The 15,164-nt window shown below is 46.3% G+C and overlaps 1 protein-coding gene across 14 annotated transcripts in view; it reads right to left on the reverse strand.

The window, feature by feature from the left end:
- AKAP13 (A-kinase anchoring protein 13) overlaps positions 1–15,164 on the reverse strand; it is a 203,298-nt gene that overhangs the window by 85,720 nt on the left and 102,414 nt on the right. For 13 of the 14 annotated variants that reach the window (XM_033070336.1, XM_033070327.1, XM_033070333.1 and 10 more), the window contains 3 exons: positions 12,496–12,685; positions 6,380–9,272; positions 1,712–1,773 (listed from right to left, as the gene is read on the reverse strand). In XM_033070336.1, coding sequence (XP_032926227.1) covers positions 1,712–1,773; positions 6,380–9,272; positions 12,496–12,685 — 3,145 coding nt within the window. Of the gene's footprint in view, positions 1–1,711; positions 1,774–5,610; positions 5,786–6,379; positions 9,273–12,495; positions 12,686–15,164 lie in introns of those variants that run through there. The other variant, XM_033070339.1, reaches the window with a different exon arrangement.

Below are 15,164 nucleotides of genomic sequence, written 5' to 3' on the forward strand. Positions count from 1 at the left end.
AGTGAGCACCTGGAAGACTCCTGGCTACAAAAAGAAGCAGCACTAAATAAAGCAGAGTCAGGACGTGGCAGGAGAGGCACAAAGGGCCAGTTCCCACTCAGCCCACGTGTGAATTTAGCTCTATTTATAAGCCTTACACTCTTTTTTTTTTTTTTTTTTAAACGACCTTAATATAGTGCAGTTGTTATTTTGTTGAACGTAGCAACAGGAAGCCCTGTCAGTCCTGCAGCAAACTTTCCATTGCCCTGGCACTCCCATTCCTGCCTCGGAAAAGCCAGATTTCTAAAGAGGTGTTTGACAGGGAGGGAGGGAGAGGAAGAAGAGAAGAAAGCACACACACAAACCCCAAAATTCCTGTAAAACATGCAAAATGGAAGCCAAATTCAATAATTTTTTTTTGCCTTTTGTCCTTGATTGAAAGTAAAAGGCCGTGTCCTATTTTTCATTTTCTAAAGATTTCTTACTTCACTACCAGATTTGGAAGTATTGGTCAAGAAAATTATTTTTAATAAAGGGTCAGTAAAAAAAAATAATTCAATAGCATCTTTAGACTCACACATTCCCATAATGAAAGACTTCCATATCAGACAGCACAAATTTTAGCTTGGAAAGTTATTTTCTCTAGTCTCTGGCTAACTCACCAAGCAAACAGCTACAGAAATTAAGCCTTAACTTGTTAAAAACATAATAAACCTGATTTTATTGCAAGCTTTGGCAAGACTGTTCTGCTGCTCAAAGAGCTTTACTGCATGATGAGCAAAGATTTCTGGAGCTCCACCCTGCAGTGTAAACTCATCCCCACAGTATTTTCTCTTTTAACAGCTTCATAATGGTAGGGGAAGACACAAACACAGCTGCTCAAAGGAAACGTGCTCCAACACAAGGCTGCCATCAATTTACCATTTACAAAACACTTTTTCAGGAACATGAAACCACACAAAATACAGGAGCAAATACAAATCCAGCTAGGAGAGGTAAGACCAAAAATGCCACAGCTATTGACAAAGCAGAATTTGTATTAGTGGTGCTTTAAATGAAAATTATGTTCATGTACAGCTAAATTTTGACCTTTTTTTTTTCAAATCACAGTCCTTAAATATGGCAAAGCACAAGTAATAAAACCCAATACCAATAGATTCCTGATTCCTGGCATGACCTTTTTATATTGTTTCACTGACATGAGGAATAAGGCATTTCCCCCCACATTTGATCCCTCCCATTACTCATTTTAATTCCAGCTCAGGCACAAACACCCCCAGCCCATGATGCCTTTAGACCTCAGAGTCTGTGCACACACCAACATCAACCAGAGCCCTTCTGCCAAAAACTCCCTGGAAACACAAAGCATGAGAAGGGAGGACAGACTCTCCAGGACCACCTTGAAGGTGCTGCTGGCCCCCACACAGCATCACCAACCTCAAGTGCATTCCAGGCTCCTGTCAAATCACACACAAATCTTGGTACAACTTTGCCCCATGAGGAACTTCTTGGCTCAATCTGTCACAGGCTGAGAAAATGTAAATGTGCCTTCATCCAGCGGTTGAAATGCAAGGGCTAAAAAAGCCCAGGCTATATTTAAAAGGCCAAAACAACGTCACTGGACGTTGTTCAGCTTTGCAGAGGCTGCAGAAAGGAAACCAGCAGGTCACAGCAGCAGTAGCATTTCTTTACAAAGCACAGCAAAGGACAAGGTGACAAGACCTGCACTCACCAGTTCCTCTGTGCCGTCCTTCTGAAAATCCACCTCGTCCTCAGTTTTCATTTCCAACCTCCCTGTGCGAACAGAAGGTCCATTTTAAAACAATAATTTTAAAACAAACTTCTTTCAGTGCTGCTAATATTTTTTTTCTTTACTTAAACCAGTCCCATCCCCCCTCCCCAAAAATGAAAAGAAAACCCAACCCCCAAGGCCCTTCAAAAAGTCCATTAGAACCCCTTAAAGCCCATTTGATTTCCAAATTCTGGTTTCATTGCTGATTTTGTTGCTTCCTTGCTATTCATTTTAATAACTATTGTATCTGGGACTGAAGAAAACTATGAAACAGCAGCAAGCATAGGGTAAAACTCCTGCCAACCTGTAGGTGAGGCCAAGCACATCCGCAGCTATCTGTTCATATATTTTTTTTGGCTCCCATTCATCTACACAAATAACCAAACTTTTTGCTATTTTTCTCCTTACCATAACCCAAAGATAGTACAGGAAACCAGCCTTTTCTGCCTTTAATAGGTATTCTAAGCATTGGAAAAAATAAAATAAAATTAAAAAATCACAAGTTGCAAAAATTCAACCCACCTGCACTGCCTTACGGATGAGAGAATTACCCCCCTGGACTAGGGAAAGCAAAGCCTTTGCTGCTGGAGTTTACAAAGCCCCAGCTGACTTTCCTCTTCTCCATGCTCCTGTGATGGTGTCACCACTACAGTTGTACAAACTTCATGTCCCAGCTGCTTCCTCTGCCCAGCCAAGTTTTCATTAGTCACCATTCCCCAGGGGTTCCCCCTGCTTACCTTTTTCTGGCACGAAGTCAACATCGTAATTCTCTTTCAACCCTAAGCTAAGGACTCTCATTACACACAGGACACTTTCAGGGGAGTGAAGTGATTTGACCAAAGCCACCCAGATGAGGAGTGGCTGTGTCAGGGCTAAACCCTCCTCTAATCCCACTCCCTCTCTCATTTCTACTGAAAACAAACACTGGATGGATGACAACGCCTTCTGAAGGGTGACGTGTGCTTGCAGTGAGTTTACCCATACAGGGATTTAGCAAGAGGAGCCTCCCATCCTCATGGGGAAATCGTCCTAACAGTCGTCACTAATGGTTTTCCACTGGCTTTAATGTCTACCTTTGTTTTTTGGGACCATCTGGTTTTGCATGAATTTGTGGGCAGACTCAAAAATCACAGGTGATGCTACAAATTTCTGTGAATTCCATTTGCTGGGAGATCAGTTTGGGATCATGGCAATGCCACCATGGTTGAGATCCTGATCCAAAGACAGAACATTCAAGAAGGAAACATTTGGTGCACTGTGGATAGGAAAAGCAAGCTCACCCTGCTGAGTAAGAAATGGAGGATGAAGACATTTTGCCCTCAGGATGACATTCAAGACAAATTTTTTACTCTGTCACTTCTTTCTAAATTCCTATTAAGAAATATCCTAAAGGAAAAGCACTATAAAGCTATCACACTACTACTGCACATGTGGCACCAGTAGTGGTATTTGTTACCTGCTCTTCCTGCTACTCTAACAGGGGAAGGAAATCATACCAAGAGTTTTTCTATAGGGAAAATGCCACTTAAAAGAATGAGGTGAAGACTCATAAGGTGATATTCTTCTGTCAATGAATATTTTCTTGAAATGCTGAGATCTACAGGAGATATTTCTCCTAAGAGAATAGCTATGGAGCAGTAATTACAGTATTTGTTATTTAAGATGGCAGAATCCCAACCATACAATCTAACCTTGCTTGGTTTGGTTTCTGCCAAGAAACTGCAACTACTCCGAGGTGCTTCAGCAGCACAAACCCATGGCTCTCTTCTCTTCTCTTCTCTTCTCTTCTCTTCTCTTCTCTTCTCTTCTCTTCTCTTCTCTTCTCTTCTCTTCTCTTCTCTTCTCTTCTCTTCTCTTCTCTTCTCTTCTCTTCTCTTCTCTTCTCTTCTCTTCTCTTCTCTTCTCTTCTCTTCTCTTCTCTTCTCTTCTCTTCTCTTCTCTTCTCGCCTGGGTACTGTGGTATGATTTCATAACCTAACTCCTTTCATTACCTGCCTGACTTGCAGATAATGTGCTTGCAGAACTCATTACTCAGCTCTAATGCAGTTCTGAGTCTAAAGCTAACAGTAGGAGGAGATGCCTCAGGAAAGCAGGATCTACCTTCATCAGCTTCCTTCAGGGTTGTGACCAGTCACTAGATACCTGTCTGGATAAGGAAATTAGCCTTTTGAAGTCTTTGTTTTGGGATAGGCAGAAACTAAGCAGAGGCAATGAGATAAACAGGTGTATATTTGAGAGCAGCTTCTCAATATAAATGAAAAAATTAAAGACCTCAATGATCTGGAGTAATGACAACAGCAATTACCAGTTGATTACCTTGCTGATAAATTACCATGACAATAAATCCTCTGACTACACGAGTTTCTGAGAAATGGCCTTGTGACCTACACTTCCTTTGGGAAGGTTTTATTGTATTCCACCGAAAAAAGAAGTGATTCATTCTTAGAACTGACGAGTCCAGCATGGATACAAAATCCTCTGTACAAGCCCAGACTTCAGGGAAAACTCCCCAGAACTGGCATAGCAGAGAAAAATTGAAGGCTGCCACTGAACTCGTACAAAAAACGTGCCACCCAAGGCTAGACATCAACATGAAAAATGTGCACAGCAATAATTATAAACAACAAATAAGTTCTGTTGAATTACTGCCATATCAGAGTTCTAGATGGTGCTCTATAGGAAATCAGTTTCAGAAATACTCCAAATAACAAGCTTGGATTCATAGCGGTCACTTGTCTCTGCTTAAAGCCATTTTTTCATTTAGACTTCCCAAACATTTTGATTCAAAATAATCCTGAAGTACTTAAAGAAAAAAATACTACAATTGAAATTTTGCTTTGTGCGGCATCTCATTGCACAGAAACAATTTCTGCTTAAGGACAGGTCAGACCATTTTATTCCAAGACCTTTCAGCCCTAAATTCTTGTGTATTTTAAATCAGTAACAGGATCACCACCTTTTTTTCTCCCCTTTCCATATCCTAATACAGAATGATGAGTTAACATTACTTTCCTACTTTAGCTACTATCTTACTGGACTGTCTGGTCCCTTTTTCCTTTTCAAACCTCACCCAGACAATGTCATGGCTCTGAGAATCCAACCAGGGGTAAAGACCTGGACTGTACAGACAGAGCCAGAGACTGCTAGGAAAAGGAGCCCAGCCAAGTATTGACTTACAGCCACTCCCATCTATTGAACTGTCAAACCAACACAGCATTAAAACAGGTTCCTTCTGAAAACAGCTTTCTAATCTACCTTTGGATTTCTACTTATTTACTAGTGATCTACTTATTTACTAGTGATCTCTTGACTCATGTTTATTGGTTATCTCTTGTTTAGGATGCTTGGACACACAAACATTCTAAAAATCCCAAACTCAACAAAAAATGGACCCTCTACTGACACCCCCCTCCCCTCCAAGCTTTTCTCCTGCCCTCAATTACTCTGCTGTCACAGATCAGAACAAACTCTCTACCATCACCCCATGCTGCACTTAGACTGAAGAAACAGCTCTCAGCATTACAGCATTTATAGCTTCACAACTTCATGATTTATATCATGGCAGATTTTCTTTTAATCATTTAAATGCTTTGTTTGTTTGTTTGTTCAGTGCTGGGAAAGCAAGAAGCACTGTATCATTTTCTTATAGCAAGGAAAAAATGGCAACTGAAAAAGTTCAGCTGCTTCTATTCAACAGCTGCCTGAACAGGTGGGATAGACAGACCAGATTAGCTCCATTCTTCAATACCAAATTCACCTACCACTAAATCCCAGGCTGGAGCAACAAACCCATTTCTTTTCCATTCAATGTACCCCTTTATCTCCCTTCCTGGAGTTACCTGGTGATGTTTTCCATCAGCTCCTGCTTCATGGACCTGAGGCTTCTATGCTGTCCCCCAAGTCCCATTGCTCTCCCCCATGACCACTCCTGCACGGGGAATGCCAGTTCCACTTCCCAGCCACAGGAGCCAGCAAAGCTCATCCCCCGAGCCCCAGCACTGCTGAAATGCACTGGCAAACACCCCTGGCTGCTCTGCCCGACAAAAAAGCTCTGAAGGCCGGAAAAGGCAGCGGGGGTAGGGCTCACTGCCTGTTTTAAATGACCTAATGCTGCCAATTAGGAAGCAGCTTTGGGCAGTTCAGAGGGACACTGGCAGCTGGTTCAAGTCGACAAGCAAAGAAAATCAGGAGAACCCCTTGTACCTGCTGGCTCCACATTGGGAAAAATAAAGGGGAAAAGTAAAGGAGTAGCACCAAGGAAATAAACCATCATGTTCACATGACAGCTTATAAATTGAAAATGAAGTAATACAAATAGCTCCCCCCCCATTCATTTCTTCTCCAGTGAGGATCTGCATGCTAGAAATTCTGTACCAGTTCATAGGAGATGATGTTCTGTTCTTACCTCCAGTGTCAGACATGCAACATGCATTTGAATTGCAAGTTTTTATATATATAATTTTTTTTTTCTTACAGAAGAACAACCTCAAGCACTTCCTCTCCAGCATAAGCCTCCAGCTCTTACTTCCTTTCCTTTACTGATGACGTGACAGAGACACGCCTACAAAGAAAAAGCTAAAAAGTAGGAAACCAGTTGATTTTTCCTACCTGTAACAGGCTCAGCTCCTTGCACTGCCAGGCTGACATTCTTCTTTTTTGAGGAACTTAAATCCATTTGTCCATTAAGGTTGGCTCCAGCATCCACTGCAGTCTGGGGCTCAAGCCCCACTTTTTCTGCGGCAGGTACTTCATGGGAACAAGGTGTCTCTGCTGCAAAAACCACTGCATCAAAACTTTTTACCATTTTAGGAACTTTATCCAGGGAAGAGGCATCATCAGCCGATACCAAACTCTTCACTCCCACATTTTCCAGTGACTCAACAGCCTGCAAGCGGCAGGAGCACGGCGGGAAGGGCACTGCAGGTACAGCATGGCTCTGGTTTGCATGGGGCTCAGCCAAGCCCTCCCCCTGAGCCGCTGTCAGGGCAGGGGCAGTGTCGCTGTCACCAGCAGGACAGACGGTGTCGGTGCTGGAGTCGCTGTCACACGTGGGCTCCTCTGCGATGGGCTGCAGCGCTGCCCGGGGCAGCACGCTCTCCGTGCCCTCCTGCTCCTCTGGGAACGCTGCAGCAGGGGCTACTGGCACCGGCCTTGGCACCTCCTCACCCTCACAGCCATCGCTCGGGGCTCCCTCCTCCGAGGCATCCTTTAACTCGGGGGTGCTGCTGTGGGGGGACATTTGTTGTAGGGTTTGAGTGGGGTCTTCTTGGTTCTGCCCAGCATTTGGACAAGGGTCACTCTCTGCACCCAGGGACTCATCTGCTGATGCAGGTCCATGCATGGCTCCTTCTGCTGCAACTGCTGCTCCAGCCTTGCAAACTTCTTCGGGTTGCACCGTTGCTTTCAGCCCGGCATCCACATTGCTGCTGCCCACCCCAGGCCCCTCCAGACTGCAGGCACAGGGTTTCACAACAGCAGCAGCAAGTTCCTCCGACGAAACCGGCTCATTGCCATTCACATGAGCCTCTTGCCCGGGCTCAGCTTGGCCTCCTCCAGCCTGCTGCGAGCGGCCCTGCTCCGGAGAGCCCTCATCCCCTGCATGGTGCCCAGGCCAGGCAGCAGCTACCCCGCCATGCTCCCCACCGTGCTGCCAGGCGAGCTCTGCCGAGCCTGCCCTCGCCGCCGCCGCTTCCTGCTTTTGTTTAGATTCCTCATTATGAGTTGCAGAGGGTGTGCCTATGAAATTATCCTCGGCACCGTCTGCGCCCTTGGCACATGGAGCTGATCCAGGGTCATTACCTTGCAGAGCTGCCTCCTGCCCGGGAGGTGCCACTGCAGCATCTCCCTCCTGACTCACAGCCAGCCCCTCTTCTCTGGGCAGGGGAGAGGGTGATTCCACCTTGCTGCTCCTCCCCTCCTGCTCTGAAGCGCTTTCTGCTTTCTCTGCTCCAGCCTGGGCAGGCTCTTCCTCTGCCAGGGCTGTGCTCACATCCTCTGGAGGGAGCGATGCAGGCTCACGTTGCTCACGTTCGCTCTGCTGAGCAGTGTCTGCTCTGGAGCTGCTGTCCATTTCACCTTTAACACCAGTTGGACCAGCACAAGGGTGGCAGGCAGCAACTTCCTGAGCACCGCCTGCAGAATCTTTGCTTCCTCCATCTCTGCAGCTGCTGGTATCAGTTCCTACTGGCTCCTTTTCACTGCTCTCCACGGCTTCAGCCCCACGGCCAGCGACCTCACCACTCTCCTGGCAAAGTGCAGGTTCTGCACCACTTTCATTACATCCACCAACATCTCTGTTTTCAGGCTCAGCATCAGGGCCATCAGTTTCTACACTGCCTTCCAGTGAGGGCAGGCTGGATTTTCCATCAGTGCAGCCTGCTTCCACCTGCCCTTCTTGCTCTCCACTCTCACTGCTGCCATGGACTTCCAAACATGGATCAGGTTTTGAGGCACAAGCAGGAACCTTCAACCCATTCACAGCTAGCAATGCCTCCCCAGTGCTGGCAGTGACCTCCTGCCTCGCTGTGACACTGGCATCACCCTGGCTTCCCGTGAGCTCACCATTTACCTGAGCAGTGCACGACTCCACGTCAGTCTCTTTGTTACTGCTGGTCTTGCAAAGGTCAACAGAGACACTGCCAATGTCACCACCTGCATGTGCACCGTCACAGGCTGGTACCACTCCCACATTTGCATCCTCCCCATCCGAACACTCAGCGCCGTTGAAACCACTGAGTAAGGGCTGAGCAGCGCTGGATGACTCTTCCTTAGCTGGGTTTTTCTCTCCCAGGTTTGCAGTCCTCTCAGCAGGCTCTGCCATGCCCTCCTCTGCCCGCCGCTGGCCCTTTGCCCTCTCAGGTGCCCCGGCACAGTTCCTGCACTCGGTCTGGCCCATGGCCACATCCAGGCCTTCCGAGGAAGCTGGGGCTTCACCTGCAGCTGCAGCCACAGCAGCGGCACTGTCAGCAAACTCCTCAGCAGTTTGCACTTCCTGATGGGCACTGTCTGCGCTGCCCACGCCAGCTGGATCCAGAACAACTCCAGCCGATGTCATTCCAGCTTCCTCATTTGTATTTCCAGAGGATGGAGGATTTACAGCACCATTTGCACTTGCACGCAGGCTCACAGTGCAGTCCCCATCTGATACAGTCCCAGAGCCCTCTGCAGATCTTAGCCCCGCCTCTCCTTCCTTTTTACACAATATCACCGTGTTTTTACTTTCACAGAAGCTCGCTGGGCAGTTTGCACCACCCAGGCTAACCATGTCTTTTGGTGCATCATCAAAAGCTCCCATTCTGCTGCTGCTGCATTTCTCCTCCTGCTGGGTTTGGTCTGAGAGCTGCCCAATGTCCAGGTGAACCAGATCAGATGGATTTTCCTGCCTTTCTTCTCTTGCCATTTCTTCTAGGCTCTGAGAGGTAGTGGTCAGATGACCCTCTGCTCCTTTAGCACAGCTGTCTCCAGAATCTCCCAGTACAGGCTCTGCCTGCTGGCTTAAACTCTGAAACAAGACACAAAAGAAAAAAAACCACAAACATTTTATTCTGTATCATGCAGTTATTCAAGACCTTTACCTACCTAATCCTAATTCCACATGAATCCTACTCCTGGTGTCATCCACGAGAGAGCTACAAATGTAGTGCAGTGGGTACTTCACATGTTGGTTTTATTAGCAGGAGGCAATATTGAAATTATTAGAATGAAAGAAATGTTGGTGGAAAAGAACATCTAAAGGTCATCTAGTCCAACCACCTGCCTGAAACTGGCCTACTGCCACTGCAGCATCAGGTCAACCATGACTTTATCTTGCCAAACCTCCAGTGATGGAGTACCCACAGCCTCTCTGGACAATCTGTTCCCATGCCACACCACCCTCCCATGAAGAATTTTCCCTAAAGCCAGCCTGAACAACCCAAAGCTGAAATTTGTCTCTCTACCCCCCTGCTACACCATCTGCCATCACTGAAAAAGAACAATCTTGGTAATTGCTCTTTGAGAAGCTGTAGTCTCTGTTCTTAAGCGCACTTGAATTCAAGATCAGTAAAGAGCAGAATTCAGTCTACCAAATAATGCAAATACATACCAGCCTAGTCCCAAAGGACTTCAAGCAAATGCTGCTTAACAGCACCTTCAGATCCCTACCCAGCACTCCCCAGCTCTTGCCAGCACTCCTCAATTTTCTCTCTATGGATGGAAATGCTACTTCAGACATGGGCATTGGCTGGCAATGTCCAAACACACTGCCTCCTGCTCCCAGGACTGAACTAATAATCTAATCTATTCCTGAGACCTGCAGGCCTAATTAAATATCTGAAATTTATTTCCTAACTGGAAACAAAAAATTTCAAAATTATGACATATTATTAAAATTAATACATGCATTATCATGGAACAGTAGGATCTTAATCAATTCCTCTCTAATCTGTGTTTTCCTTCCAGAGCACCTGCTTCATCAAGCTTTTATAGTTTGATGCAAACAAACCTTTACTTAAAAAGAACTGTCTGTTTCAATATTTCCTTTCATATTCTCATCTCTGTAGAATAGAACCAATCAATGTTCACATCTTAGAAATAGTGGCTTATTAAATTACTGAACAACCCCAGTTCCTCAGTGTGCACCTGATAAAGTCCCCACAGGTTTGCTTGGGGTTTTGCATCACAGCTTTCCAAGGTCACACTGGTTTCTCACTAAATGCCTGAGACTGTCCATGTATATAAAACTCTAAAATATGTAAAATCAGAGCTTTTCTTGCATTTATTTGTAAAAGGATTCAAAAAATACATGCACACCAGAAGTTTAACTTGAACAGCTACCTGCAAATTTTGCTTAAGTTTTTAATTCTCAGAGAAACAGAACTTCACACCAAAATTGTCATCTTAAACACCCTGATAATTAAAGCAGCCACTATGTTAACTGATGCATCATGCGGAACTTCTGGGTATTGCATATACTAATAGTGGCTAAAATCATCACTGCTACCTTGAGGATATTGCATTTAACTTGTCTTTCCACACTCTGAGGTTTGCAAACACTGAGCAGCACCACAGACTGAGTCACAGACCACTAAATGTACTTCTGGTGTTTGCCACGAATCTCCCTGCTATTCAAAATAACCCTGCTGCCCAGATCCCATACATGCTGTCACTATGTCTCCTTGGTTTTGAGGCATCCCAAGCCAGGTCAGCACTGGTGGCAGCAGCATGGTATGTCCATCCCTTGTGTGGCAACAGGGATGGGGCAGGGGGCTCTGTGTGCTCACAGAGCTGCAGGTATTTTTTGCAAGGGCAAACAGCGTGCCAGGCCTTTGGTGGCTGCAACCACACAGCAGAGCATGGAGACTGTGCTCCTGGATCCCAGCCAGGATGGACAGACAGACAACAGTGACGCTTGGGAACAAGCAGGGTTTTCAAAAGGAAGGGCCACAGCAGCCCCAGCATCCTCACGGTGAAGTCACTGTGCTGATAGCCGGAAAAATACAGCCATCACCAAAGGAAGCCAACAGGCTTTCAACTGACCCAAAATAGACCCAAATGAAATAATTACAGGGCTGCTTTCCAAACTCAAATCAGATTAGATGTGAAGTAAAGCAGTGGTGGAAAGTGAAGTCTATTTCTGATTTCATTGTCAGGCAAAATGTTCTCAATCTGGCATTTGCATGAGCAAACAAGCACGGGGCTGGATATGCTTGCCATGGTTTAGGGTCTTTTGATGGAAAGGGGAAAAGATTTCACAGTTAGCCTGCATTTGCCACTCATGCCACCAGTTCCTGTTGAGATTGGGAGTAATTAACATCTCAGGTAGTAAGGGAAGGCTGAAAATGGCTCAGCATGGCCTGTTCCTCTGCTCACTGGCTGCACACAACAGTTCTCCCCTCCCTTAGTTAAAACAACAAAAATATCCTGTTGTTCAGATCCTGCACCTCTGCAACCCCGGATATGTGATCTGATGAAGGAACACCCACAGGTGATGCCAACTGTGACAGACATGTGGGTGTTTCTGAGAAATGGCACAAACGTGTTCTGATGTCCCACCTTCCCAACTGAGACTCTATGGCACCAATTTTAAAGCAGCAGGAGGAAGCCCTTCCAAAGCCCTACAGCTCCTGTGGTCCATCCCCCCAGAGCTTGAGAGGAGCACAGTGAAGGGACCATCAGGGACACAAACCTTGTGTGGTCAAGGCAGGCTTGTCCTCTAAGTCCTACACTGAATTGCTGCTGAAACAGTCATTTTATCATCACCTGTCCCAGAAACTTTCCTCTCAGTCTTCCCTCTGACCCTGAACTTTCCATCTGAACAGAGATGCCCCCACTGTGCTTACAGCCCACACTCCCAGCCTCACTTAAGCTCTGCCTTAAACTCTGCCAGATAGGCAGAGGGTCAGCATGTCTCCAGAGAGGTGTTCCTGCCCATCCAAGGGAGTCCAAAACTAACAGAGCAGGCAGGAGCTGGGAGCAGAAAGATGCAAAACAGAGCTGGTGTTGCATAGCCTTGATCCTGCTTCTCTTCTGAATGAGAACATTTGCTGCCTAATATAGCTTAATCAGATCTCCCCATGCTCAAATCAAATGGACAGTTGTCCATCTGGATGCTTGATAATGAATCCAGAGAAAACATCTAGGGAAACATGCCCTGAAGGATGCTGATGTGTATGTAGTCCTCCCTGGGTTCCAGGCTGCAACCCAGCAGATCTGCTTCTCTTCCACCCCCTCAACCTTTTGCTCACCTGCTGCTGGTGGCTCTGCATGTGCATCTGGAGGTGCTGGATGTCCCTCTCCCAGCTGGCTGCTGTCCCCTCCCTGGCCTCAGCTGTCAGCAGGTACACGTCGAGCCCGCGGTGGTGCTTCACGCTGTAGTCCCCCGAGTGCACGGTGTGGGACAGGGTGCTCCACGAGTCCGGCTCCCTGGCTCCCTCCCTGCAAAACAAGGCTGGGTCAGTGGGCAGGCGAGGAGGGATCCTGCAGGGCAGGACACACAGGCTGTCTGCACAGCCAGCTAATCATGGGAGCACAGCACCGGCTCCAGACAGACACACACACACTCCTCAGTCTTGAAAATAATGTAATTTAGCGTTAATGTCAGCCACAAGTTTTATTTCACAGGGTCCTTCTCAGGTAGAGAGCAGTGGTTTTTACCCCAGACTATGACAGATTAGCAGCTAAGGGCACAACAACTGTGTTTTAAATCAAATTTATCACAGGTGAAGATCACCAAAGCAGCTGTCACAGAACAGCAGACACTTGAAAGGCAGAACAGCAATGGGATAAGTTGGAAGGAATGAAAACTGTCATGGTACAACTTCTACACCAAAGCCAGCACACTGCCCACAAACTCCCAAAAGCCATCAAATTGCAGCAATTTTTTCGCTCCTGAAATGAGCTGAACTTGCTCTGTGAAACTGCCCCTGTGCACGACATTCTCAGTGTTGTGAGACGGGCTGTTTTTCTGCAGCACTATCATGGGCTTTCTTTTTATCCATCCAAAGGAAAGAAAGGAAAAAAGATGCTGTAGATCAGAATGAAAATTAATCCATTAGTGGGTAAATATACTCAATAGAAATTTCTATTTCAGTCATCTCTTTTCAAACATCAAACTCTGACTTTGCACCACTCAAAGCAGTAATTCCTCAGGTCTCACCACACTGCACAGCAGCAACACAGGTGCAATGAGGTGGTGAGAAAACAATGAGGTGTTCAACACTTTCAGGTTCACAGATTTCATTTTGAATCAGAACTGATTCAGGAAACCAAAAATCTTTTCTGATCATCCCAGAGAGCAGCTTGTGCACCACCCCACCAAGCCCTGCATCCCCCAGGAGAGACATGAGCCAAACCCCAGGAATGTTTCACAAACAGGGAATGACACTGACCTGCCCAGGGGTGCCAGAAAAGGGAATTTCCCTGTCTTCCTTCTACCAGGGATGCATCTATTGACATACAGCCCTACCTATGAGCTGGGCTGGGGATTGGACTAGACAACCTTTAAAGGTCCCTTCCACACAAAACTTCTCTCTGATTCTATGATGTCCCCTCCCTGTTGCAGACACTAACCATTTTCAGATCTCCCTTTCCTGCCCAGTAACAAATTTCCTTGGAAGGGGAATTCAAGAAGGCACATAAACACAAATGCATGCCATCAACCAGGTAAAACTACACATAGTTTTCAGAATCTTTGCATTAAAATTCGCACACCTTTCTCATGTGCAAGGCCCTCCAGCAAACCACAGGGCTATCTCTCTGGGAAGCCAAGCAATCTAGAAAGCAAAATCATAACGAGCAAACACCATGATCAGCAACAGGAATGGGCAGAGTAGAGTGGGGAAACAGTCAAATGGTTCATGAGAGGCAGAGAAACGTGTGCAAGCAATGCTGGTGGCAATGGCTGTCCCTGCTCTGCCCCAGCACAGCCACCCACCCCCGTCTGTGACTCATTTGGGGTTAAATCTGCAAGGAAATTACTATGGCTTCCAACATTCACCACCATTTATCTCAGTCATGACTTGACTTCAGCAGAATTACACTTGATTTAAGCAGAATCAATATTTCCACAGAGAAACAGAAGGGAGCAGCCAGTTTCTGGTATAAATCCACAGAGGCACTGAAGTCAACTGAGCCATTACAAGTAACTAAAGAAATGACCTTCCTTTATCAAGGAAACACAGACATTTCTGTCTGGAGTATTTTTCTCTTCAGCTGTCATGTATGAGAAACCACTGTAGTCAGGGCCACTCTCAGAGTACAAGAGGCAGTCAGCACAAAGTCACCCACTCACAGGGACAACGGCAGCCGGATTAAAGAACTGCGCGCGGTTCACTGCTCCACTTTCTCATCAGCTTCAAGGACCCTCACAGCACCTCCAAATCAGCACCCACAAAGATGCCTGCATGACTTGGTGAGCCTCAAAGGGCCCTCAGCAACTTCAAAAGGCTCCATCTGGAGAAAGATGACAGGCAGAGTCCCCTGAAACACCGAGAGTACGTCCGCCCCTCCAGCAATCCACAACCTTCACACGGCCCAGATGGATCAAATACTCACTTTTGCTTACAAAGAGAGCAGTTTCTTTTCATATTCAAGCTGCCACTCTGTGTTACACTTTATGGAAAGCTTTAACCTTTTGAGAAAGCAAGAAGTTTCTCACATCCAGCCAAGTACAAACTCCAAGGTCTCATTTTTAGTGGCAGTCACCTTTGTTACACAAAATTAAGCAGTGAGATAGTGAATGGTTCAATCTATTGCCTCCTTCAAACCATCCCTTTCATACTCTGCTCCATCCCAGACCTAATGGTCTGAAGCAGAGAGGACAAATGAGGATTCACAAGTGTTAACTCATCTTCCCACCACTGTTCCTGTCGTTCAGGCAATCACCTCCAAGGTGATTTTGAGAAGACACTCCTGC

The sequence above is a fragment of the Catharus ustulatus genome, chromosome 12 (assembly GCF_009819885.2).
Source record: "Catharus ustulatus isolate bCatUst1 chromosome 12, bCatUst1.pri.v2, whole genome shotgun sequence".
Lineage (NCBI taxonomy): Eukaryota > Metazoa > Chordata > Aves > Passeriformes > Turdidae > Catharus > Catharus ustulatus.